We start from the raw sequence: 27,857 nt of genomic DNA, 5'->3' as shown, positions 1-27,857 counted from the left end.
ATCAGTCTAATAATTAGTGGTATTATGACCCTGTGGTAAATAGTTGCTGAGTGCTGCTGTCAAAACACAAGAGAAATGCCACTCAAACTGTAGGGCTCTACTCCAAATATGGTGATCAAGTTTTAATATTCAAAAGAAGGAAGTGGTCACATAGCATATAACTCCTTCTCAAGCAGATTGGAGAGGATCCATACTGTTCTTATATATGGTACAATAGCTCAGGCTAAGCTGTTGCTGTGGAAAAGCTAACTTGTTTGCATAACTTTATTGAGGTATGCTATGTATATGCTGTCTGTAACCTGCTAAAAAATAGTGAATGTTATCAGTCATCTTCAAAGAAGCATGAAATTACTTTGATGGATGTGGTGCAAACTTTCTAACACTAATGGTTTCAATACAAATGTCATGTCTATAAAAAAGAGATGAAAGAATGTGAGCTAAGTCAATTTCTTCTGCTAGACTTGGAGCTTTAGTAAGAGGCACTGGCATCATTCACAGTGCCACAAAAGCTCATTGAAAAGTAAAACCAAATCTTTGGTCGTGCGATAGAGAAGCTGGATTTGCTTTGTCTTTTGCACAAGACTGTCAGCTTACACTTTCATCTAAAACAAAGACTGCTTTCATCTTCATATTCATTTATAACCTGTCTTTTAACACAAACAACAGTGTGGAAATTACAGTGTATATTACACACTTAAGATGTATATGTCAAAATAACTTAAAATCTTGGCCAATACACAGAGAATTTTCTTTATGAATAGGTCATATGTTGTTTTCTTCAGTGCTGAGAAAAATTGTCTATTATGCTCAATGAAAAAATCAAGATCATTTGTGCTGATTACTGTATGGTTTCTAACAAGTAACAGCTATATGAATAATTCCATATAAATTTGTGTTTAAAGATCACCAGAAATTATTAAAACATTTTTTCCATGCATTAGTGAAATAAATTATTTCTAGGTTTTTCCATGTAAGAGAAAGATCATTACCAATGTGGCTTATGTGCATTCAACATGAGATTAGATTTTGTCATAAATTGCACCTATTCTGCTATTAAGAAAGTTGTGTTTGTTCTGCTCATACATCAGATTACGCTGACTAGGAGTCAAATGGTTTTTATGCAGCTTTACAATAGTTGTGTCTGTTTGTACATGCAATAATGTTCTATAAAAAAAGCCAATATAATATTTATTTGTCGTTAATTGTATTTACAAATAGTACTCATTATGAGCTATAACTGAAACATAATATACTTGTTAATCAGTGTGTGATTGTTAGCAGTTCCTTTTCCTCACAAGAGTTTGTCTTTTTCTTGCCAGGAGTGATGTGGTGAAATAGAAAGTTCTGTGGCATGGTTTTCATGATGAAGTGATAAATTTCAAATCTTTCTTGAATATATAGGAGCTTCCATGCAGTGTGATTTAATGGGCAAACTCAGTAGGACTTGCAGATTATATGGTCTCCAACCAAGTCGTTCAGATTATGGAATACTGATAAGACATAATGAAACACAAAATTTCAGCCATAATGTGGGAGGCAGGGGGAAGTGTTGAAGCTTAGCCAAATTCTGAAAGTTAAAAAAAAAAAAAAAGTCAATTTCAGTTCAAAGAATAAACAAACAAACAAAAAAAATTAAAAAAGTAAATTTCTTTTGCCTTAACTCCTAATTCCTGAAGTAGGTGAAGGAGCACTGTTTATTTTTGAATAAAGTAATTGTAAACAAAATAAGTGGGAAACACCAAAGTTCATTAAGATGGTATGGCTGAACTAAAAAAAAAATAATATCTCTCAACATGAAGTGAAGTTTTGGAATGGGAAGCTGCATATTTTGGATGTAAACTGCCATCTAAACTATATATTGAAAGAGAATATTGAGTAAATAAAGTACAATTAGCTGTCCGTGTGAGTGCATGTATCTGTACATAGATATCCACAATATTTGCTTGTAAATACATTTTATTTTTTTATCTATAAGTGCATATACATGTTTATGATAAAGATGTCAGTAAGAAAATAATAAATAAGTAGTTCTTATTGGAGTAGTTGTTTCAAAGAAAAAGCAAATGGCCACTTACTATTTACAAGGTTTAACTGTAAAAGTTTTTGTGTCCTGATGAAATCAAAATGATAGTGTAATGGGTTTTTTGCTATAAAGCTTATTTGCTACATGACAAAATGTGCTTTATACTTGGCTATCCGGTAATGCTGCAAGAAGATGAATCAGATAATAAGCAAGGCATAAAAGCTAAGTGCGTAAATATGTTATATTTTGGGGGGAACTTTCATCTGTTCCTTTGACATTTTCTAGCTTTTCTATTAATATAATAGCAAATTATACAGTTGATTATAATTTATTAAAGAATGTATCACTTTCTTTTATTATATTTTCTGCCTTGTGCACAGCAGACCAATAATTACCAAATGAAAGACAGGCTGCGTCCTTCCCCTAACTACATGGGGAAGACTTCTCATGGCATGATCATGAATACAGTTGTGCATCTGGGCACTAGCACTTCACAAATAGCAATATAAGAACTATAGCTGTAACACTACGGCACTGACTGCATGTGTCAGCAGGTCTTAGACACTGCAACTAATAAGAACAGTGAATTTCTTAGAAACCTTATTTCTTCAATGCTCTGTGTCCTTACCAGAGTTTTGGCTTCTCACAACTCATTGTTCAGGCTCTATATTAGTGACACTGCAACTCTTACCCTTACAGTGATGAAGTTAGCTTGAATATCCTCTTCATAAAATCTTTTTTTTCCTAACTATCTTTTTAACAACAGATTGCAAAAGTAGGCAATAGGCTAATTACATTTTTGAAATGTTTTCTTTTACAGCTGACTGTGGGGGGCCAGTTGAACTCTGGGAGCCAAACAGTACCTTCAGCTCTGAAAACTTTCCAAACAATTACCCTAATCAAGCTTCTTGTAAGTCATTCTTCTCCAACTTTTCAGAAAAAGGTTTAGCTATATAAAAAAAGACATACTAAGTCTGCTTCCCTAAGTCAGATGCTGTCAAGCAAAAAAGTCTAAGCTATATACAGCGGGATCTTTTAACTGAAGACTCTGTGGCTTTTAGCAGAAGTTAAGGAATCATGTTCCAGTTGATTAAAAAGTGATGAAGACCAGCATAATCCTTTGGAATGGATTCAGACAGGCCAGTTCTGTCATGCCTATTATGTCAAATATCTTTATGTCAATGTAACAACAGACAAGGTGCTGAACATACCCATTTTACCATTATACCTCAACATGTCTGTGAGGTTAGTGTCATAATCTTTTCTGTTAAATAGTTAAGCTTTTCTAGGGCCAAAGAATGTGTGTATGCATTTTGCAACAGATCCTCCCTTTATGGAGTGTTTCTTAACACACTAGTCAAAAGTATTGATGATCAGAGGGCTGGAGCATCTCTCCCATGAAGACAGGCTGAGACAGTTTGGCTTGTTCAACCTGGAGAAGGGAAGGCTCTGGGGAGAACTTACTGCATCCTTTCAGTACCTGGAAGTTAGAGAGGGACTTTATATAAGAATTAGTGATAGAACAAGGGGTAATGGCTTTAAACTGAAAGAGGGTGGATTTATATTAAGTATAAGGAAGAAGTTCTTTACTGTGAGGGTGGTGAGACACTGTAACAGGTTGCTTCAAGAACTGGCAGATGCCCCATCCCTTGAAGCACTCAAAGCCAGACTGAATGGGGCCTGGAGCAACCTGGTCTAGTGGAAAGTATCTCTGCCCAAAGCAGGGGGAGGGTTGGAACTAGACAGTCTTTAAAGTCCCTTTCAACCCAAACCATTCTATGATTCTATGGCTCTATGGAAGACATCATTACTGTACTAATGCTACTTGATATAGATTAAGGTACAGCTGGCAAAAATGAAAATGTTACAAGGTGGTACACTATGTGCTGTTGATGGATGAAGCAAGGAACAGAACTCTGTCATTATTTGTTAATGAAATTTTAATTATTTATTACTTCACCTTTCACTAGAGAACTGTGTTGTGTTGCTAATCACAAAGGTTGTAATTTCATGTTTCTGTCTCATTTGAGTTATAGCTCTGATTTCCAGGTATTAATTTCACAAGTTCCCAAATGATATTCCCACTACTGAGAAAATGCTTTTCATTCCCTGAACAGATTATAAAACAATTGGGTTTGATTTCTTTTTCTTTTCTTTTTTTAACTTTCTTTAGAAGATATTGATAGCATCCACACTTACACAGATTAAATATTGTAAAGCATAGGCTAAACAGAAGGAAACACTTCTACTCTATAAAAGACATCTCACTTGAAAGGCAGGCTTCTGTGTCTGATTGATTATAGAAATTATCTTACTATCAAATAAGTCTTTAGTGACAAGACTGTCACATTTTCACAGTTACAAAAGAGTTAGCTTTGCTGCTTTAGGGAAACTTACAGTTGTAATGAATGGTAAAAAAATGCATGTGTGTGTCTTAAGAGCCTAAATCCAGTTTTCAGAAGTATTTTAGAGATGAGAATCTATCGAATTTTGGGTCTTGACAGCATAAGTTGCTTTTAAAGATACGATTTAGTCTTCTAAATCTCTAGTTGTGTTTTTCCCCTAAATCCTTCAACCAGAAGGATTTGTAAATGTAACAGTTGAAAACGTGATTTTTTTTGTGTGTGTTATTATTTTCTAGGTGTGTGGTACTTAAACGCTGAAAATGGAAAAAACATTCAACTTCATTTTCAGTTTTTTGATCTGGAAAATATTTATGATGTAGTTGAAGTCAGAGATGGCAGAGGACCAAAGTCCTTACTTTTGGGCAAGTAACAGCATAGCATACAAAATTAATATAATCAGACAGTTGGAGCAAACTGTTGGATATACTATAAAGGAAATTAACTCTAATTTTGTTCAACATTTCTTCATATTTTGGGGTCTCAGAAATTAGGAGGAAAACTTGAAAAAGCTTACTCTATGTGACATCATATTTCCCAAATATTTGCACATGCCTAGTTTTCTATGCAATCCAAACAAAATTAACTTCTTGTTAAATAAGACTGCTCATTTGTGTGGACAAACAAAAGCATAATCTCTTAGTTGAACCTTATTTTTCTATAATGATATGTCAAATTTGGGATTGAGCTTTGATCATTGCAGTCTGATAGCAGTTGTGTTTGGGGGAATAACTGTATTCATGTGGTAGCAATATTTGCTTTTGAACCTAAAACATTTTGAAATACATAAGAACAAAGGTAGCTTAAATATATCCATGTTCTCCTGGAGAATAGCTGTATATACAGGACAAGACCCATTGCCAGATGTCTTCTCTACAACAAACCAGATGACAGTAATCCTCCTTACGGACAAATCTGCAACGAAGAAGGGATTTCTTGCAAACTTTACTACTGGCTACCATCTAGGTAAGCATATGAACCCATGTATTTAAGAGGTTATACTGCTGTTCAAAGACATTTGAGAAAAATTGGAGAGTGGAAGTTGATCCTCAGTCCTTTATCAACAGAAATATGAAAAAGTTAAAGAGAAAAAGCCTGGTAGTTACCCATCTGTAATTTGTTTTCTAGCATGAAAAGTGACATTTTTGTTGCTTTATTGTAACTGGACCAATGTCTGTATCCTATGAAAAACTGTGTAATATTATGTGAAAAATTGACTGACTATTTTGACTAAAAGCTATTCAAATGTTTAGAATGCAAATACAGACTGTTCTCTATACAAGCCCCAGAAAAGAAAATCACTTTGTGACTTGAGGATGTCACTAATGTGTTTTTAAATGCATTTGTGAAATATTTATCATCAATTACATCCACTAGAAAAGAAATATGTATATGTAACTCTGGTTAATGTTTGCAATACAGTTCTCCTTGCTCCTTCAAAAGTTTGGACCTCAGCTTGTGAAGGATCTGAGAAGAGTTAGTGTTTTAAATATTTGGACAGCAGTGTTTCTAGTCCCAGCCAGTCCACTTCTAAAAGTCTCAGGTTTTGTTGGGGACTGCAATTAGATTTGATACACATATAAGTAATACAGCAATCACCTCTCCAAAAACTTGCAAAATGAAGCCAAGTGCTAAAGTACATGGAACAGCAATATGCTTACCAAGACAAGTGCTTACACTAACTCTATGCCAAATCTTGTTGGAATTATTTAAAAGCTTTGTATTACTTCTATGGAAGTCTGACAACAGAAAAAAAGAAAAGAAAGAAAAAGCAGTATGTATTCAGAGATGTGTGAAATACCATTATTTTACATGAACAGAAAGCCAACAAGAATCTACACTCTCTTTCGTACTTTAAACATCATAAAGGCAAGTGGCTGTCAGCATGTTTAGCCAGCTGCATCTTTTCTATGGATTAACAGCAATATTTTTCTTAATCTTAAAAGTAAAAATATTAGCTATTGATTTATCTTTGTAAAATCAGCTACATTTAATCCTGCTGTGCAAGACTGAGAAGAAGGTTTATATAGACATAAGACCATTTTGCTGCTTCTTATTTTGCCTTCTTATCACATATGCACAGTCTATGCCTTTTTTTAGCTGGTTCAGCATATTTGCTGAGCCAGCTTTGACCATATTTTGTTGTAAAACAAAAATTAAAATTAGCAAGGCAGAGTTCTCCAGGTGGCCTTTGCCAGTTCTGGTTAAATACATCAAGAAGTTCCATTTGGAAAAGAATGATGCCTATTCATGATTTTTTAGGCCAAAGAACAGAGACTATTCTCATTAGCATGCAGGACCAAGGGTAAAAGGATTGTCAGTAAATAAAGTAATTTTGAAAAGAAAAGCAGATTTTTCCTCATATTTTAATTTTCTATTAAATATTGATTTTTTTAAAAAGAAGCATAATTTGAACATGAATAGTTTTTGGCAGTATGCAATATAATAAAAAAACCAGACCAATAAATTCTATGGAAAATCTGCCATCAGTTATGGCCACTGAATATTGTGAAAATTCTGGTTAAGGCCTTTTATAACCATACGATTTTGCTTCCATATTGTACAACAGGCCATACTGACTATGAATGGATCGTTTTAGATTAATACTAAAAATTCAGAAGCAAAACAATTACCTTGCCTTAAATAAGATTTCTAGATGATTAAATGTTTCAGTTTGTAAGTCCAGGAAGGAAAATAAAGAAAATAAACAATTTTTCAACAGAATTGAAGTTTATGATTGTGTAATTTCCTGTAAATGTATGCAATGGAGCCATTAAAAATACACTTTGGCCATAGAAAAAAATATAACTTTATTTTTACTCTCTGATCTGCTTTTATTACATAACTGATACTGAAGTAGCTTAATCCTACTTTTGTGAATGGTTTTCTCATTCATCCCTGTTACTTTTGTCTCTTCCACCTTTCTTCCCAGGCAGGTTCTGAAAGGAGATACTTGGTTTCAGTACCTCTTGTATGTTTGACTTGACACACTTTAAGGTCTCTAAACCTTAGTGAAAGTACTCAGCATCTGAAACTTGAAATCATTTATCACTTTTGACAAGATTTGGCCAGGATTTGATTTTTCTCATCCCTCCAAAGTTTATTACATGTAACAGAAGATCATTAGTAATGGAGCAATATTAACTAAACCAGATGTTACAAAGTATAATATAATAGATTGTATTCTTAATTAGCTTCTATTTATCTTAAAATAATCTTTATTTTAAAAAAGAGATGGATAAGAAAGGAAACCAAAGGTTCTGTGTACTCAGCTTTTCTTTCAGGTGAACTGTGTGATAGCCAATGAACATCAACCTTCCTTGTAATTACCAATTAATTTTGCTTTCCTGTTTTCCTTCAGGAGCTTGTGCAATTGATGAGCATCAGTGTGGCAGTGGGGACTGTATACCGTTGCATAACCTTTGTGACAACCTACCTCAGTGTGAAGATGGTTCTGATGAAGCAAAGTGCAGTAAGGTTTCTTCCAAAGAGAAGGAGTGCATGTATATTTAGTAGGAATTATGCAGGAAAACAGCCACAAAACCTCAGTGTAAACTACTGCAGTTGCATGCAGACCATGCCAATTTACACAGCAGTAGCTCATTGAGTTTGTCAGGACCAAAAAAACAAAGTTGCTTTTCTGAGAGAGTGTATGTAAGCTGATGAAGATCTCTGGAAAAGGTAGGAAGTTCTCTGTTTTTAAAATTGTGTCTGCATATAACAGCCCAAAATGAAATGAACACTCATTGCATTGTATCCATTTTTATTCCCAAATTCTATTACTTTTTGCTGGAATTAATTTGAGTTTCAAAGCAGTATAAATTCTACAGTGAAGTTCTATTTCTTGATGGAAATTCTCAGACAGTCTTGTGAGTGTGAAACCACGCTACAGCACATGGCACCCTCCAGCCTGCATAGACTTCATCTTGTGGAAACACTGCCATAGGATGAAAGGATGGCACAGCCGCAAAAGCAATATCCATTGTAGGTGTGCATGTTGCTACAAGCAGCCGAATGGATGCTGCTGCTTAGTCCCTTCGTAAAACTGTTATTTCCAAAATGTAGGTGTACAATGAGTATGTGACCTCATATCACATAACATGGAAATAACATTCTCTCAATAATTAGTTAAACGTAAAACTGACATTAAAAGCATGTTGGGCCTAGCACAGAAATTAAATTGATGTTTTTGACATTGTGGTGGTTCTGGTAATTTATTATGGACCAGTAAGTGGGCTTTGTTTCAAAGAGGACTGCTAGGGATCAGATATGTCCTTGGATGTATGTTGACAATTCTCATTGATTTAAACATCTTTTACACGCATATATATATGTGTATGTAATATATATATATAAAATGCCATATATTTCTATATATGACATATATAAATATATGTATACATATATATATATGTCCAAAGGCACAGATTCACTCTTCACAATAGAGCAATTAACTATTTGGTTGCAAAGATAGCCTTCCTTTAAAATGCATGGAATAAAATTCACTTCAGCTGCTTCTTAAGAAAGAGGACTTGAATGGTTTTTTCCAGTCATTGCTAAAGAAGATATGAACAAGGTAACCATCATCTAAACTAACATGATGTAAATATTCCCAAAGATTTACTTTACCATAGATTGTCTGTTACTTCATAACAAATTACCTCACATTAAAGAACTGGGAGAATTGTCTCCAAAACCCCATTTAATTCAAACACTGGCTGAATCAATCTAAGCCTTAAAATAAAGTAAAAATTCAACTAGACATCTTCACATTGAATCTTTTCAGTGTCCAAAAGTCTTGATCATTTTCCTGAATCCAATTTCAATTTCTTATGAGAAGTGGTAATTTGAACTAGACAAACTGACGTTTTCAAATTCTAAAACTTCTGAAACTTCCCAGGAACTGCAAAGAAAAAGTATAGGATACCTTTTCCCTTGCAAAATTCTCAAAATATATGGCATTTGAATGAAGCAGTTGTTGAGTGCTAAATAACTCTCTTACTCCTTACTAACAATGTATTTAGAGAAGAACATGGATCTGATGAGGAGAAAGGAAAAGGAATTATAGTTCAAGCAGAAGAGAGAAGAGGCATCAAAAGAAATTTGGAGAAATCTTGCAGTGCGGAAATTTTGAAATTTTTCAAGACTGCTCAAAAATTTCTTATGACTAAGGGTTGCCGTTGATTAATCACTATCATTTCTTTCATTCATGCACTGTGGGTGTCAAAGCGGTATTCCTAAAAATATATTTTTTTATTTTTTTTTACTATAGTGGATACGCTTTACACTTTTGTGGAAATATTTTTATGGGAAAAGGTTTTCTGGACAAATGACATTTAGCAAATTGTTTTCAGGGAGCTTTTATTGTTTGTATGTGTGTGTTTTAACTGAAGCTGCAGTGAAAATTGTGAATATTCTCAAAGCAATTGGAACTGAAAAATCCAATTTTTCTGTCAGCTTTGGTTGTAACCTCATTTCCAATCAGTGTTACTAAGCATTGTGTAGTTAAAGCTTCACACAGTATCTGAAAATTACACAGTGCTGGCTAAGAAAAAGCACTGGTTAGAGTTGATGGAAAATACACTGTTTATTGTCTATTTGTGAGGCATTTGCAAAATATAGGGTGTGAAACCCTCCTGTGGCAGAAATATAGAAGGAGATAGCAATAACGTTTCCTTCGTGTGGAAACACAACATCTTGGAGATGCTGGGTTTATTACTATTGTAATGTATTTCAATCTTTTTCTTCTTCTTTTTTTTTTTTTTTTTTTTTTTTTTTTTTTATCTGTTTATGTTACATTTCTGCTTGCTTGGGCCAGGAGGAGCAATTGTGGTGTGAAGGGGGGAGGGTCATCTACCAGCTATCTAAAATGCTTCTGTCCATTTTGGTCTACAGTGAGATTGTTTAATGGTTCTCTAAGCACTGAAGGGCTGCTACAGGCCAGGATTGGGAAGACATGGCACCTGACATGTGCAGATGGTTGGAATGAAGAGATTTCAGACAGTGTTTGCCAGCTTCTGGGGTTAGGGTGAGTGAAACAATTTATTGTCTTTGTAACTTATTTGCAGGTTTGTTTAGTCTGCATATTGGTGTTTTCTTCATCATTTTACTGGTGTCTTTACCATTCAAGAAAGAGGCAAGTATATTTTTCCGTAGTAAGTGACCTGCTTGGTGTGCTAACAACTTCATAACTATTGCATACTCTATTTTGATGGCATTCATTAAAGGATTGATGACTCTGAATATGGCTGATTAGGCATGAGGATATATATCAGAAAACACTGGGAGACTAATGTGGAGGTATTAGTCTTTTACCACTTTACATCATCATTTACATCTTGTGTATGAGAATGACTCAAGAGTAAAGCTGGAATAAACAACAGCCTTGGCTGTTCTGCCATCATATTAATATTCACTTAAAGTAAATTCAAGATAATGACTTGGGTATTCTGCTACTGGGTTCCAAATACATTTCATAACTATCATTAGACATGAGCTATTGGGAGAGGAAACTGTATTTCTCTTGAGGTATACTTCAAGGGAGGAGTGAAGTATATAAGTGAAAATTCACTGCCATCCACTGAATAATAAATAGCTTTCTGACAGTGCTGATGTTTTTAGGGAATGTCACTCATCCAAGTAATAATCAAATTAAATTCTAAACTTGCAATTCATTATGCTGGTCTTTGTCCAAAGTAAGATACCTGCAAATTCCCTTCTGATAAATTAATCATAGAAATCACAGAATTAGGACTTGGAAAAATATCCAAAATATCCATTTTAATCATTAGATGTATGTGTGCTTACTCGTTGTTTTACATTTTTCCCTTTGGGTAAGTACTGCATTTATGTAAATATCAGATACCTGCATGCAAAAATCCTGGTTGTAATTTATGTACGTAGTGATCTCATTTACACATGCATATAAGAACATCCAATGTCTAAGTGTTCTTCTAGTCAACACGTTGTCCTTTACAGTGGCCAGTAGCCTTCTTCCTCTGATTCTTTCTGCCCCCTGCCTAACTCTTTTCCCTCTATAACTTCTGGACAGTAGTAATTTTGTAGGCTCTTGGTTTCCTTTCTATTTTTATATTTGATAGGCTTCAGTGAACTTTGTCTCTTATGGTACTTTCTATTACCTTTTAAAAATTACTTATGCTTTTGTCTCCATAACATTCTGTAGCAATGCATTTTAGTGTGTATCTATAAAATAGATATACTTGTTTTAAAAAATATTCCCATTAAGTTTCCTAGTTACTTCTTTTTAATTCAATTTCTCAGTTTCTTACATATTTCCATTGTCAAGAGAAAGTATTTTAAAACTGAAATTGCATCACATTGTCATATCCTGGGTGCTACTGTTGTCACTGGTCCTACAGTCTGGGATAAAATTCTCATATATAAAACTATATAAAACCCATGTAAGCATCATGCTATTTCTGCCTTCCATGAATCCTCTTGTAGCAGCATATTTGTTAATAACTGTGACACAATATTTATTACTAAATGGATGTTCATAATAACAGGTCTCAAGTAGGGTATAGCTCATGCACCTATACTGAATAATTACCTAGAAATATGATTTATTAGAGAAAGAAGCTAAGGTTCATCTAGGACAATTTACTTTTGCACAATTGTTTATACGTTTGCTAGTCTCATTTACTGTTTAATTTATGAAAAGGACTAAAATGATAGGACTCCTGTAGCATATCCTGATTGTTTATGTTTCTATGATTCTATGTAGCTGGGCTAGAAAGTGTAATGTTCCACACAGATTCTAATACATCACACATGTGAATCCTTTTGCCTCCCTTTTTCAAATATGTGACTGTCACATTTGTGGTATGTGCTATACAGGAAGCAAATCTGGAGGTATGCCTATGTGTTCATAGAATCATAGAATCATAGAATAGTTAGGGTTGGAAAGGACCTTAAGATCATGTAGTTACAACCCCCCTGCCATGGGCAGGGACACCTCGCCCTAAACAATGTCACCCAAGGCCTCATCCAACCTGGCCTTGAACACCGCCAAGGATGGAGCATTCACAACCTCCCTGGGCAACCCATTCCAGTCCCTCAACACCCTCTCAGTAAAGAATTTCTTCCTTAGATCCAATCTAAACTTCCCCTGTTGAAGTTTGAACCCGTTACCCCTTGTCCTGTCACTATAGTCCCTGACGAAGAGTCCATCCCCAGCATCCTTGTAGGCCCCCTTCAGATACTGGAAGGCTGCTATGAGGTCTCCACGCAGACTTCTCTTCTCCACGCTGAACAGACACAACTTTCTCAGCCTGTCTCCATACGGGAGGTGCTCCAGTCCCCTGATCATCCTCGTGGCCCTCCTCTGCACTTGTTCCAACAGTTCCATGTCCTTTTTATGTTAAGGACACCAGAACTGCACACAATACTCCAAGTGAGGTCTCACGAGAGCAGAGTAGAGGGGCAGGATCACCTCTTTCGACCTGCTGGTCACGCTCCTTTTGATGCAGCCCAGGATACGGTTGGCTTTCTGGGCTGTGAGCACACACTGAAGCCGGCTCATGTTCATTTTTTCATCGACCAACACCCCCAAGTCCTTCCCCGCAGGGCTGCTCTGAATCTCTTCTCTGCCCAACCTGTAGCTGTGCCTGGGATTGCTCTGACCCAGGTGTAGGACCTTGCATGTGGCATGGTTAAACTTCATCAGGTTGGCATCAGCCCACCTCACGAGCGTGTTGAGGTCCCTCTGGATGGCATCCCTTCCCTCCAGCGTATCAACCGAACCACACAGCTTGGTGTCATCGGCAAACTAGCTGAGGGCGCACTCAATCCCACTGTCCATGTCACCGACAAAGATGTTGAACAAGACCGGTCCCAACACCGATCCCTGAGGGACACCACTCGTTACTGGTCTCCAGCCGGACATCGAGCCATTGACCACAACACTTTGCATGTGGCCATCCAGCCAGTTCTTTATCCACCAAGTGGTCCATCTATCAAGTTGATGTCTCTCCAATTTAGAGACAAGGATATCATGTGGGACAGCATGAAACGCTTTGCACAAGTCCAGGTGGATGACGTCAACTGCTCTTCCCCTGTCCATCAGTTCCGTAGCCCCATCATAGAAGGCCACCAAATTGGTCAGGCAGGATTTCCCCTTAGTGAAGCCATGCTGGCTGTCACCAACCACTTCCTTGTTTTTCATGTGCCTTAGCATGCCTTCCAGGAGAATCTGCTCCAAGATTTTGCCAGGCACAGAGGTGAGACTGACTGGTCTGTAATTCCCTGGGTCATCCATTTTCCCCTTCTTGAAAATGGGGGTTATGTTTCCCTTTTTCCAGTCGTCGGGAACTTCACCTGACTGCCATTATTTTTCAAATATGATAGCCAGTGGCTTAGCAACTTCATTCGCCAGCTCCTTCAGGACCCGCAGATGGATTTCGTCAGGTCCCATGGACTTGTGTACATTTAGGTTTATTGTGTACATATAGGTTGTGTACTATTAGGTTGTGTACGTTTAGGTTCATCTACAAAATATAGCTTAGGCAAATCATTTAAAAATATTCTTAATGAGTCTGGGGTGCCAGGTGCACAAATTGATGCTCTTGAGAAACCTGAACAAGCTCCTTTGCTCATCATACACTTGTAACTGTGTGCATCTGACAACACTGCTAAAATCTGAGTATTGTTAGCATCACCTTTCCTTGAATCAGCAAAATCATAACTTGAGCTTTTCACCATTATACTGGTGTGGTGTGAAACAAGCTTGTTTTTCTGGAACCAGAGCCACCCAGATCTTTATTGAATTGCACCTGGGAATGGGCATAGACCTTGCAATTTTGCCATATCCAAAAGTCCAACAAGGACTGAGAGTTTAGGCTTTGCTCTCAACTCTGCAGTCTATTTTCTTCATGAACTCACAAAATTCTTGAGAAGGAAACGAGTTCATTAGAATAAAATGTTTTGCTTGAGATTTCCAGGTCAATTAGATTTTCATCCTCCCCACTTATGAATGGTCAGTTGTAGCTACATGCTTAGCTCCTTGTGGCACCTCAGAAAATCCTGTCTTTGGCTGTCAGATCCAGGTTCTCCAGTGTGCTGAGAATAAAACATAGGGCCTGAAAGTGGTAAGAATTATTCCCAAAAATCTATGCACCAAAAAAAAAAAAAAAAAAATCTGATGGATAAATTAGGATAATTCCAGTATCTGAAGGGGGCCTATAAGGATGCTGGGGAGGAATTCTTCATCAGGGACTGTAGTGATAGGACAAGGGGTAACGGGTTAAAACTTGAACAAGGGAAGTTTAGATTGGATATAAGGAAGAAGCCTTTAATGTAAGGGTGGTGAGGCACTGGAATGGGATGCCCAAGGAAGTTGTGAATGCTCCATCCCTGGCAGTGTTTAAGGCCATGTTGGACAGAGCCTTGGGTGACATGGTTTAGTGTGAGGTGTCCTGCCCATAGAGGGGGGTTGAAACTGGATGATCTTAAGGTCCTTTCCAACCCTAACTATTCTATGATTCTGTAATAAACAGATAACATGGTCTTACTCTTCTGTAGAGCCAATAAGAGCCATGTGCTGAATATAAGAAAGAACCTGGTACTCAGAAGGTTTCGGCTGTGTTTGTAAGCATTGAGATCCTAATAATTTGGTAACAGACTTAATTTCATGTCAGTTGTCACCAAGTAATAATGTGTACTTTGATCTGAAAGCCACAGGAGGAATCTCAATGATTCTTTTTGGATTTGTAGGTTCAGAGCTTCACTTAGGATCAGACATTGCCGTCAAGCTTGGCTTACACCTATTGCTTAAGAGTCTTCATTTCAAATCTGGAAAGTATAGAGGAGTTACTTTTATTTATAATTTGCAAATTTTAAAAACAGCAGCTCTTCATATGAACCTACATGTGAAAAAAAGCTTTTTTTAATGCCAAAGAAAGTGTTCATTATCTGTAACTTGCTACTGTTCTTCATTGTTTCTCTTACTGTCAGAAAAACAGCAGGTGAAACAGGAACACTCCCCTGCAAACATCCCACAGCTTGAGAACAAAACAATAAATTACAAAACGTGTGACTGTATTTTCTTCAAATAAGGAATGTGGGGTTTTGTTGTTGGTTGGTTAGTTTTTTTTATTAACAGAGAAAAGAATTGTAGCTATCAGACCGCTGGACAGTTGGACTTCTATCCTTATTCTGAATATTTTTTCCAACATGGTACCACACCACCTGAATCTTTCCCAACATTTGCTATTGCTTATTTTTACTGAGCATATCTGAGACTGCTAGCGACTGAAATCATAGTGACTCATACAGTATTTAGATACACGAAGACCAATAATATCTGAGACATTTAGTGAAGATATCTCTGTCCATCTATTTGTAAGAAACTTCTAAAAGTAGTCTCCAATTTTTCTGTAAGTTTTGCCTAGTGAGCATGTTGGATGGAATGAGGGTTACTTAATACCTAGGCTAGCGTCTTAAAGTCCATTTGTGTCATAACTTGCAAGATTTCTATAAGATCATTTTTATTAACAGAAATTAAAGAGCTGTGGAAACTATTCTTATTACTAAACTGAATATCTCCAGAAAAGTGTCTGATTTCTTGTATTTACAGAAATGCTTAACTCATCATTTACCAATAAGTTAATTAAAAGAGTAGCAGATTGATTTTTGTGGTCATACATAAAGCTTAGAGATTTTGATTTCCAGCAGTGTGTGCTTCAGCGCACTAAGAAACCAAATGACGTTATCAAAGGTTTTCTCGAAAAAAACGCTTTGATTTTTATTTCAAAAAGCTGAGAAAGCTTAATAAAGCCCCTGTGGTTACAGAAAAGCTCAGAGAAGTTCCGAACTGTAGAACAGAAATTTCAGCATTAATTTATTTTTTTTTTAAAAAAAGAAGAAGAAGAAGCATGAAAAAAGTTTGCTCAGTCCTTGCTGAAAAAAAGACCAAGAAAGATGCTGAGGTGAGATAAGAGATTTTCATAAGTATTGTTAGGCTGGTGGAAGCTATGACTTGGAAGGTTTATAGGTTTTGCTTTATTACAAAGTGTTTTACAGTAATTAGTAAAATACACATACATTCGGTTGGTTTCCTGGTATAATGTGCCATGGAAAATATAAGCCAGTAATATTCATAAATGAGCATACTCTAAGCTTTTCCTGGTAGCATGTTCATTTTCTACATTGACAAAAGCTTCTGCTTACTGACATTCTCAAGAAACAACTTGGTGCTTTTTTCACACATTTGCACTTTTCATAGATCAGTGATTAGACTGGTCTCAGCAAAGTTCCTCATAGTAGAATTTGACTTCACCTACCTGGGTTGGCACTTTACCACTCTCCTAGACCATTTAAAACCTTCCCCAGGAAACCCCAAGGTTCCAGGGTAATCTCTGAAGTGCATATTAGTGTTTTACATTGAAAACAGTCTGTACACTAGACTAGAGTGCCCAGACGGTCTATATATATCTATATATCTAGAGACAGAATTAAGTGGACTTTGTCATTTCTAGGTTGAGCAATGGTGCAGTAATGACTTTTCCAGTATGGTGGGTCACACAGCTCCCTTGATGCCACAGCAGGGCTGTTGAACATCTCCTTTCTCCTATGTCTAGTCTTACTCTTCTTACACAGCAGATTTGCAGGCAGATTCTGGACTTCATACTTTACAGGAGAATGAGATGTACTGCACTTGAAGAGAAAGTACTTACTTGGTAGACAGGTACTCTCTGTGTATTGGTTGAATGAACAAACGGTTCTTTTGCTCCTGAGATATGTCTGGCTAAAGAGTCAGATGGGAATAGGCTGTTCCTTCCCCTCCCCCGCAAAAAAATTACTCTGACTGCATTTACACTCCCACCCACCCCCACCCCCACCCCCATTCCCCCCATTTCTTCAAGAGAAAGCAAATGTTTCTTGGGTGTATGTTCCAAGCTGGTCATATGCAGTATCACAAAATATATGATGCTGAATGTGCTATAAAGTAAATATGGGTATGGGTTCTAAGTGTAGAAAAAAAAAATAAATCTCATCAATAGTACACAGAATTCTTGCTGCTCAAAAGGCTGTTGTTGCAAAAAAAATTAGTCAAGGAATACCCCCAACTTCAGAAGAACTTTCTTGTTCACTAGCAAACATGGTATGTTTGACTTATTCCCCAAGCAGTTATTTTATTTCAACTGATCCATAACTTTTGAAACTCAGCTTCTAAGGAAGGTAGCATGTATTCCATTAGATTCTTCTTTATATAAAATTTAGCTTAATTTCTTCTCTAGACACAGATGTATAGTATCAATGTAATTACCCCCTCAAAAAACCCCAAAACTGTGATATTCCAAGGTTCAGCTATTTCTGTTCTTTTGCATACTGAGTTTTAGCTCCATATATGTGAGAATTGGTACTGCAATAATTTCCCAAACATTCCCCCACATAAAAATATCTAAATAATATGTGTGTATGTCTTTCCCTTCCAGGGATGCAAATGCGTCATCGACAGTATTATTCACTGCAGATGGCCTGTTTGTCAACATTGCCAAAGCAACTAACAACAGCCTAATATTTACAAAAAGGTGGGTAGAGTGCGGTTTCTTCCTCATACAAACAACAACTTAAGGTGTGGTGGCAATCATTTATACACTGATTTCTAGCTTAGGTTTATACAAGAGGTATAATGATTCTGTATGAGATCTGGACCATAAACATATCTAGGTTTTATTCTCTTTCTACTACTGAATTTTCTGTAACATTGGGAAACTCTTTCTTCCCCCCTCCTTTTTGCCTGTCTATTGTATAATTAAAAGAAGAAAAGTACTTGCTACATTTTTAGCTAGCATTCAGCACAACCCTATGTGAAGTCTTTATATATTTACTGTGCAAACAATAAATACTGCCATTAAAAAAAATACAACATTTCTTATCTAGAGATCTCTAAATTATGAATATATAATATAGTGGGAGAATTAAAATGGAGTGGCATGCACCCATAGTAATCTAGTAGTTGTCATACTAGGTTCTCTCTGTTATCAACAGAGAAAAATAAGCATTCCATCAAGGCATCTCTTGAAATACTGTCACACTCTATAATCCATTGACTTTATTGGATTTAGCACTATGTGTGGATTGCTAAGGTTAGCAATTCACAGACAGGTATCTTTATTTAGACAAATTGGTCCCACTCATAAATGACTTCTGGATGTGTCTTCACCTTTAGAAGTGAATTATTATCATGAAATGAATTTTAGCATACTGTCAATTATATTCTGATCTCTTTCAATCCAAATAACATCTGTAGTGATTATGAAGGGTCCTACAGACCTGTAGTTTCTTGTAGATTAAATGAAAATGTAACATTTGCACAGGATTATATTCTCAGGAAATTCTGGAATTTACGTCCAAAAGCAGAAAGGCTTGCCATCATCAAATTAAAAAGTAAAAGATACACAATTACTTCAATTACTGTCTTTCTGCTTATAGGAGGGCTTATTATACATATTTTTCTGGAATCCTACCAAAAGCAATGAGGCAGAAAATTACTGTCTAATTGCAAAAATTCTGAAACCATGTTGAGGATGGAAAGAGTCTATGTTCTTTCAGGTTCCCTTTATATACATGACACGTAGTAACGAAGCAGGAGAGAATTCTTAATTTTCTATGCCATGTTTTATCTACAGTAAAAAAAAAATATTTTTAAAGAGATACAGTTTATGTTCTTATTATAACCTGTTAATCCTAAACATTTATCATTCTCACTGGTGGTGAAAGTATCTTCAACTAATGGAATATCATTGCAAGCTATTTTTCTTTTCCTCTTGAGTGGATGGCTAAACCAGCATTGCCACAAGAGATCTTAAAAAGTGGTAATGATTTAAAGATGTCTTCTGTTAATATCTATTAAACACTAAAGAGTTATTAATTCAGGAGGAAATGGAATAAGTTCATTTATCTTAGATGTATTTCTGTTGCGAAAATAGGTATCTTCTACCATGTTTCATCTGGACAGCTGGTAGGAATCATTTTACAGGGTGAAACCATTAGAGATTCACACGCTTTTTGTACATATAATGAATGATAAAAAGATCACACATACTTGATAATTAAGAAAAACCCAAATTCATCAAATTATAAAATGTATTTCTCACATGGTCTTTGGTCTTTATTCAAGTGTAACTATCATTGAACCAAAGGAGGGCACTTATATTATAAAACTTGAAAGCTGTGGTGGCAGAGACAGAAAAACTGCTCTCTGATGTCCTTAGGCAATGTATATCCTTGGCAAAATAGTTTTGTAACAGGGAGAAATCCTGCCTTGCAAATATATGTGAGCAGATTCCACAGGTATAATTGGTTTTGCCAGTCCTAAGTGCAGATCATACTCCAGATTTCCCAGCTATACCAAATTTCTGCCCAGCATGCTGCTTCTTAGAGAGCACTCAGAGAGGCATGAAGTAATGTCTACTAAAGCAGTCAGTAGGTACTGGTGGTGGGAAAAAGACCCTCAATACATGTGACTCCCTGTTTCCATGTAAAAAGAAATGGGGACAAATCTGACATACTCGATATTATTTCAGCTAGTTTATGTATCTACCTAAGAGAAAACATAGGATCAGATAAAGGAGCTAATATACAGTACCGACCACCCTTTTAGAGCCTATGGGAGGATCTTGGTCAAGAGTATTTACTTCCTATGTTATGCAGAAAATGGTATTGATTTCCTGTGGGTTTATGCATTTCTGGTTGTCCTCTTTGACATTTATCTTACTACCAAGGGACACCCTTATGAAGTCGATATAGACTTGACTACAAAATGTAGAATTTGATTTCCACCATTTAAATTAGTTTTAAAATTATGAATCAATCTTGAAGGGGAAAATTGCTATTTGGGACTTTCAGGGCTGGAAGCATATCTCATTCTTATGCCTTTGTAGTGAAGACTTAATTGGGAATGTGGGGGGGTGGTTACAGTTCCCACTTGTCCTTCTTGAACCACTATGTCATTGTGAAAATGGTGGGTTACATCATGCATTATAATAAAATTTTACAGCAAATGTAGTGAGGGATACATAATACCTATAATATCTCCTCTTTTCTATTTAAAAATCATATGGAGATGCATATTGTAAATTAGCCATTGGCAGACTTTTTTTTTCCTTTGACATATTTCTATGGGTATCAGATTTAAATTGCTAGTACCCATATTGTCTGAAGTGATCAGATTCATTACAAGTTGTGAAGATAATCTTAAAACCTCTGGGTATCACAAATGCTTGAGTAGTTTTGATCTGTGGTCTTGTGCTATTCAGACTCTGGCTTTATATCTCTGCTAAATAATTTCTAACAATTTAAATGCAGCTATATATTTTACAGTGCATTATAACCTTAGTAAAGATACAATGATATCAAACTATCCTCTTAAATTCTTTGGTCACACTGATCTCTAGTGGTAAGGTATTAAAAACATCTCAAAATGTAGAAAAAATATCATACACAGTTACAATTTAATTGAGAATCTGTCACAGACAGATGATTCACTTCTCTAAAAGACAAGGGGAGTCTACTTTTGTTTTTGTAAAATATATGAATTCAGTGTCCATTGAAGAGGAATATTTACATACAGTACTATATATAATGTTGGGTATTTATAATTACAATATAATTAAAACATGTTCGATAAATATTATATTTAACAGTTATACTGATAATGTATTTATATAGAGAAGTGTGTAAGTATATATATGCTTATAGACATTTATATATAAATGTGTATGTATGTATACTTGACAGTCATATAGTGTTTGCTGGTGTGCAGATACTTGTGATTTAATTGCATTTTCATTCTAGAGAATTCTGTTTGAACAACCGGGTGGTTCATCTGCAATGCAACAATAAACGTAAGTACACATACCCTGGGAATATTTCACGTAGAAATCAAATTGTTCAGTCCATAAAGCCTAATGTTTATAGTTTGAATTGAAAGGTTAGGGAATGGACTATAAAAGCCATACTCGTAATGATATAAACACAGGAAAATTTAAAGTCTTCACTTGTTTTCAGTGTTAAGTATACACTAGAGATGGTACTATTCTGAAAACACATATAAAAAATCCAGAAGGTCTGAGGAATGAACACATCTAAATCCAAGCTATAAAGTTGTATCTTGATTTCAGCTATAAAACCTCAGTTTTTTTCCACAGTAACAATATTTTTGAATAGCAGTTTAGACACTACAAAGCAAATTTTTCCAACAATATTAGCTAGTCTAATAAAACATGCTATATCCCCCCTAAAAAGCTGCATTTTTTTTTATTTATTGATTTTATTTTTTTTTTTTAGCGTGTGGAAAACACCTGGTAACTCAGAGCTATGGAACAAGGATTGTAGGTGGAAGTGATGCCAGAAGAGAGGCTTGGCCTTGGATAGTTTCACTCCATTTTAATTCCAGACCTGTTTGTGGAGCTTCCCTTGTCAATGAGGAATGGCTGGTGACAGCAGCACACTGTGTATATGGGTAATGTTCATTGCACTCGGAAGCTAACACATTCTGATACTCGCACAGCATTCAAGTACCCAAGTGGTGGATAGTTGTCAGTAAGGCTGGGTTAAAGTATGACCTGAGCCATTGATCAATCCTGTATAGAGCATAACACTCTTTCAGAGGATCATACCGAAATTACTGTGGTGTGACACTTTTTAAGTCATTTTTCTAGATGTTTACTTTAGCATGAAATGGATATAAATTCACAAATGCTGCTTTCTCTCCACTGACTCTAGGGCATCTTTCCAACTGGACGGACATATGATATCCATGCCATGTCTTTTTTATTTTAATGATAATGAAACGTTTATTTTATGTGCAGGTTCACTAAGGAGGCATCATATGATGAATAATTTTTGACGCCAATATAAGAAATAAACAACTAGCTCACTGTTTAGTTACTGGTTTGAATCACTTTTGGGCTCAGCTAAAGACTTCTTTACTTTCTGGTAAACCCTTAGTCCTTACTTTAAAGCAGAGAATTGTGGAAACTAAGCAGCATTTTCTGAACAGTGAAGAATTGCACTTTAAATATATGTTATTAATACTGAGCATTTGCACTTAACCCATAATTAATGTGATCTTCCATTAATGAGTTGAATCTCTGCCAGTGGTAGAAAGGATGACATCGTATCTTAGAAAGGTAAACTCAGCATTGGCTGTTCCTACTGTACATTATCACAGATTGATAAGATTTACTGTGCATGAATCTTGATTTATGTCCATAGGCAATATTGGATAACCTCTAGATGGTGTTATTTGTACCATTCAAAGAAGTGAGAAGTGATGCATATTAAAATATTTTCTAGGTTTTGCTTCCATAGCATCTATAATAAAAACAAGTGCTGAGGAAGACACCTAGAAAATGGAATGGCAAAAAAAGAAACATGAATATACAAAATTACAGTTGAACTTTCATTATAAATAACTAAGTAGTAAGGCAGTGGAGACTCTGCCGATACATTAATGATGCCTCATTGCATGACAGGAGCTATATTCCAAACAGATATATTCCACACAGACACTGAAATGAGAAGGATCAGGCCCCTCTTAGTTTTTACATAATAAATCCACACCTGTCTTCCTATTTCCTTTTCCCTTAAATCACCTTTCTCTTTTCACTTAAATCTCATTTTATCATCTTGACTTTACTGGCATTTTCCCAAGTGGGAGCTTTCAGTTTCACACCTTAATCCTGAACATTCAACTTAAATGCTAGTAGTTTAGAACAAGATAATCTCTTGGTGTCAAACCAATTCAGTACAAAAATCAGGCTGAAAACATATTTTTGAAACTATGAACCAGTTGATTAACAAATAGCAAATAATTAAGTTCCCTAACATAAATGCAGCCTCAAACTAGCATGCATAGCGCAGCAAAAAAATGCAGATTATATCATATTTTTATTTTTTTTATTATTTAGATTAAAAAATTAAAAGATCAGTTTTCTGAGTCTGTGAGCTGCAGCATTCCTAATGACATCTTATGCCTACTATTCTTTGGATATTCCATAATAATTTTCTAACTGGGACCAATATTAATTGCCTGGTGGGCAGTCAGCAATATTCTTCACAGTGTTTAAAAAGACAGAATAATTTAGTTAATGTATTTTCCTCCTCTGCACTACTGTCTGATTAATTCTTCATACATAATGCATTATAAGCCTAACATAAAAAATTGACCATGTATTTCTAGAGTCTGGGTATTTAAGATAGCATTACTATGCCAAAATTGTAAGCACTTCTGCTACATTCTATTTATTTTGACAAAATGTGCAAATGCTATGAATTACCATGAGGTTAAAAATTAGCATTTTACCTAACATAATTTTCAAAACTTTCATTAATCATTCATAATTGTGAATATTCCTTGCAACTTCTAGGATGCAATTAATACCATCTCAGTGGAAAGCAGTTCTTGGCTTGTATGACCAATCAGATATGACACAGCCTTCAACAGTAGTTCAAAACATTGATCAAATAATTATAAATCCTCATTACATGAAATCTACAAAAGATAGTGATATTGCTCTCATGCACCTGCAATACAAAGTGCAATATACAGGTGAGTTGTTCTTTTCCCATAAAGCAGATTTACTGTATTATGCAAAACTGTGTTAAGCACATGAGGGTGATGGGGTGGTTGTACATTTTTTTACAATCTAATCTTTCTGGAGGCAGTCCAGTACTTCCTGGCCATCTTGCCCAAAAAGCAGGTTTGAGTTAATGAACATTTTCTTACGTGACTTTATAAAAACCTGAATACAGGGAAAAGTTTCAAATTGATTGCTTGTTTCTTATTCACAGGTTATATACAACCTATCTGCTTACCGGAAAAAAATCAACACTTTTTACCAGGAATTAACTGCTCCATTGCTGGCTGGGGTACTATTATGAGTGAAGGTGGGTCATTTGCTTGGAAAATTATGATAGGCATGAAGTCATGAAGGAAAGCTTGCTGCTGATTCCACAGGGGTTGCTAAAGTCAAATAATTTAAAGAGATACTACCCCCATATAAAAATTTGGGAACTATCCCCCTCCACTGTTTCTTCGCCAAAGAAAAATAAATTATAACTTACTTGTTTAAAAATATATACATACCTAAGATAATTGAATCATGAAAAAACCTTATTGCATCCCCTTAGAATTTATGATGACAACTTTTCTCAGCATGGAATACATACATCTTATTTCCAGGTATTGGGTGGGGGAGGAGGAAGATTAGTTTTTCTGACAATGTGCAAACAGTTTTCCCCAGAAGCCAAGCACACTGTACTGTGAAATGTATGTTCTGTTTGTATATCATACACTCCAGATTTGAAGTCTCTGTGAAATAACAAACATGCCATTTCAGTTCCACAGTTACTTGTATGCATTCACTTCTACATTTTCAGAATAAAATTGCATTTAAAATTTTAAAAGTTTAAACACTCAAAGTTACATAATGAATAGTGAGGATAATTCAAGCTCCTAAACTTTTTATTATCCCTTATATCTCCCCACAGTGAATTCATAGTCATTGATTTTAGTAATCTTGATTTAATTATAACCAAATTCAGCCCCATTACACAAGTGAAAGATAGGATTCAGTTAATGAGCACTGTTCAATCAGTGACTGTATTACAGGCCTATAAGGCTGAATAGTACAGCAGTGAGGCAGTTTCCTGCTGCTCCATAGTGTGCCCAGCATGCTGGAACAGGAAAAAAGCCATCAGAATTCTGAGCAGGATGTACATATTTATTACAGCAGGTAACTGTACTTTGTATTTTCATCAGGTCTCACTTCAGATAGGTTGCAAGAAGCAGAGGTCCCTCTCATTTCAAATGAAAAATGCCAACAACAGATGCCAGAATATCATATTACTGAGAATATGATCTGTGCAGGATATGACAAAGGAGGAGTAGATTCTTGTCAGGTAAATACAAGTGACTCATTTCATACTAGCATACACCACACCTCATTACTGAATAAAATGCTCCCTGATCCTCCAATCATTAAAACCAGGACAATCACTTTTCACTAATGTAATTTCTATTCACCATATTTTGCCCATTTGATACTCTATCAGGATAAAAGTTGAAAAGATAAAAAGCAATTTTTTGTCATCTTGACATAAACAACTTTGGAGGAAGATAAATATGAGGACTTAAAATTTTCTGCACTAAACTTTCACTAAGCTTTGAATAATTCCTGCTTAGTAATTTCATGAAGAAAAGAAAGACATGCCTAAGGAAAAGCAGAGTACAGAGAAACAAATACCAAGTAGACTGAAATCTCAAATGCTTCATGAAGGGAGACATCAATGATGCTTTTTCCCAGAATCTGTAGACTCTGGAGACCTTGTGTAGGTGGATGCCACAGTATTTTGGAGAGGTTGCCTTTCTGCATTGTTCTCATATACTGCTTCCTGGGGACCTAGTTTTATCCATTCCTGGTTACAGCACACTGCTTCTCTTTGAGGATTTAGTCAAAGCTGGCTGTCACATAATTTTTCTTCCAACAATATGGAGTCTATGGCATGGAGACTGGCTGGGTCTCATGAAGTCTAATGAGGAGCTCTCCCATGTAATTGCAACTGCCTTGCTCTCATGACCTAAGACTTCAACAGGTACAGTGGCTTTGGCTAGTTTAGTCTAAAAGAAGGAGTATACGCAAGCCCAAATTTACTTGCCATTCCTTCAGCCTCTGTGGCTTTCCTCTTTCCTTTTTTCCTTCTGAACCTCATAATAAAAGAAATCAGCTTAGCACACAGGATGACATAGAGTACAAGTAACCAGCATTGTGATCAATGACCATTCAACCATGAACAAAGATGAACAAGTCCTAATAATGCTTCAGCCTTTAGGCTGCTGTCACAGCCTTTGAACATTTGTGGACACCCTAGAGTTACGGGCAGAAGTATTTTAATGCTCAAGTCCTTACAGAACTCTTCCATAAAGATCCATTCACAGGGCCATGAGAAGACAGAGATAATACTGGATAGACAATACCCAACTAACTTGATAGACAACAAAAAAATAGTCATTGCTTTCCTTCTCATCAAAACAAGACAATCATGGCTGACTCATCACCTGCTTGGGCTGTGGGATGAATCAAATTTGATCTTCCAGATTCAATTGCAATGCTACATCTGCTAAATTATTGAGAAGTTCAGCAGATGTTCTTGAGAAAAGGACACCTCCTATTCTGGTAATATTGCAATTTTTTCTCTAAATCTGAAGTTTCAGAAAGTCTGGGGTGACCAAGAATATAACTGCATGTTGGCTGAATAGGTTTAATTAAAAAATAATCCTACACATTTACCCAGGTGTTGTGAAAGATGAAAGGCTAAATGTAAAAGTAAGAAGCAGAAAAATAATTTGAAACCCAGTTCTATACTGAAAGACTGATAAGATCATATTCTTTAAAAAAAAGGGGAAAAAAAAAGAAAAAAAAAAAGAAAAAAAGAAATCTATTATCTATCTCAAGAATTCTTCCACATGCAAGGATTCATATTGATCTTGCTTCTGGTGCCCGAGACAAACAGGTATACAACGTCTACAATTAAGGATCAACACAAACAAAACATCATAAATAGGCTCTGCTTCAGTATTCACAGTGTTCACTTTTAACTTCTGAATTTCATATTGCAGGGAGATTCAGGTGGCCCTCTGATATTTGAAGATGGGGACAAATGGTTTTTGGTTGGTGTAACATCATTTGGCTACAAGTGCGCACTTCCCAAACGACCAGGAGTGTATGTTCGAGTCACCATGTTTGTGGACTGGATAAAAGACATTATCTATTAGCATGATATTATTAAATGATAAAAATAGAACTTAAAGGTTGAAAATGAGCCATTAGATAATGATGTAAACCAGACTGGCATTTCAACCTCACAGTTAGAGAAACTGAATAAATATATAAATTTCAGGGAGGAAAACATTACTAATTGAGGACTCCATTGCCAATTGAGAGTAATATTCCAAAACAAATGCTATGATTTTGTTAATAAACAGTTTTATCATTTTACTTTTTCTATGATACCATGAGGAAAGAGTTTCTTTGAACATGAGTGTATTAAATGCATAGTGAAGGGCTTTACAAACCGTGGGCAGTAAAATAAAAAAAGTTTGAAAACTGCAAATGCTTTGCTGAAAAATGGTCTAGATTGTTAATTCCAGGACAAACAATACCCATTTTTATGTTTTACACTGTATTTTTCATTCCAATGAATAGTCAACTCTTCTCAGTAATCTCACCACACATCAAAACAAAAGTATGTTATCTGTTTAAACTGGGCTAATGGGACTTCTGTTTTGTCTATTACAAAAAGCTCTGGAATGAAGTTTATGGATTGTGCACAAAGACTGATCATATATCACGCTGCTTTCTAATGAATAAACTGAATGTAAGCTAAAAGTTCTCTCTTGTGTAATG

General features: G+C 35.7%; 1 protein-coding gene across 1 annotated transcript in view; it reads left to right on the top strand.

The window, feature by feature from the left end:
- TMPRSS15 (transmembrane serine protease 15) overlaps positions 1-27,292 on the top strand; it is a gene marked incomplete at its 5' end in the record, with an annotated part of 57,041 nt that extends 29,749 nt beyond the window's left edge. The window contains 12 exons of the mRNA XM_080613501.1: positions 2,844-2,933; positions 4,665-4,790; positions 5,260-5,391; positions 7,787-7,897; positions 10,321-10,453; positions 17,880-17,975; positions 21,244-21,293; positions 21,736-21,910; positions 23,820-24,001; positions 24,244-24,339; positions 25,214-25,353; positions 27,071-27,292. Of these exons, the coding sequence (XP_080469627.1) occupies positions 2,844-2,933; positions 4,665-4,790; positions 5,260-5,391; positions 7,787-7,897; positions 10,321-10,453; positions 17,880-17,975; positions 21,244-21,293; positions 21,736-21,910; positions 23,820-24,001; positions 24,244-24,339; positions 25,214-25,353; positions 27,071-27,226 (1,487 nt within the window). The 3' untranslated portion in view covers positions 27,227-27,292. The remainder of the gene's footprint in view (positions 1-2,843; positions 2,934-4,664; positions 4,791-5,259; positions 5,392-7,786; positions 7,898-10,320; positions 10,454-17,879; positions 17,976-21,243; positions 21,294-21,735; positions 21,911-23,819; positions 24,002-24,243; positions 24,340-25,213; positions 25,354-27,070) is intronic.
- Positions 27,293-27,857: the final 565 nt, after the last annotated feature.

This window comes from Psittacula echo, assembly GCF_963264785.1.
Source record: "Psittacula echo genome assembly, chromosome: 3".
Lineage (NCBI taxonomy): Eukaryota > Metazoa > Chordata > Aves > Psittaciformes > Psittacidae > Psittacula > Psittacula echo.
The sequence above is the reverse complement of the archived record's forward strand: the minus strand, read 5'-3'. Positions and strand labels throughout refer to the sequence as shown.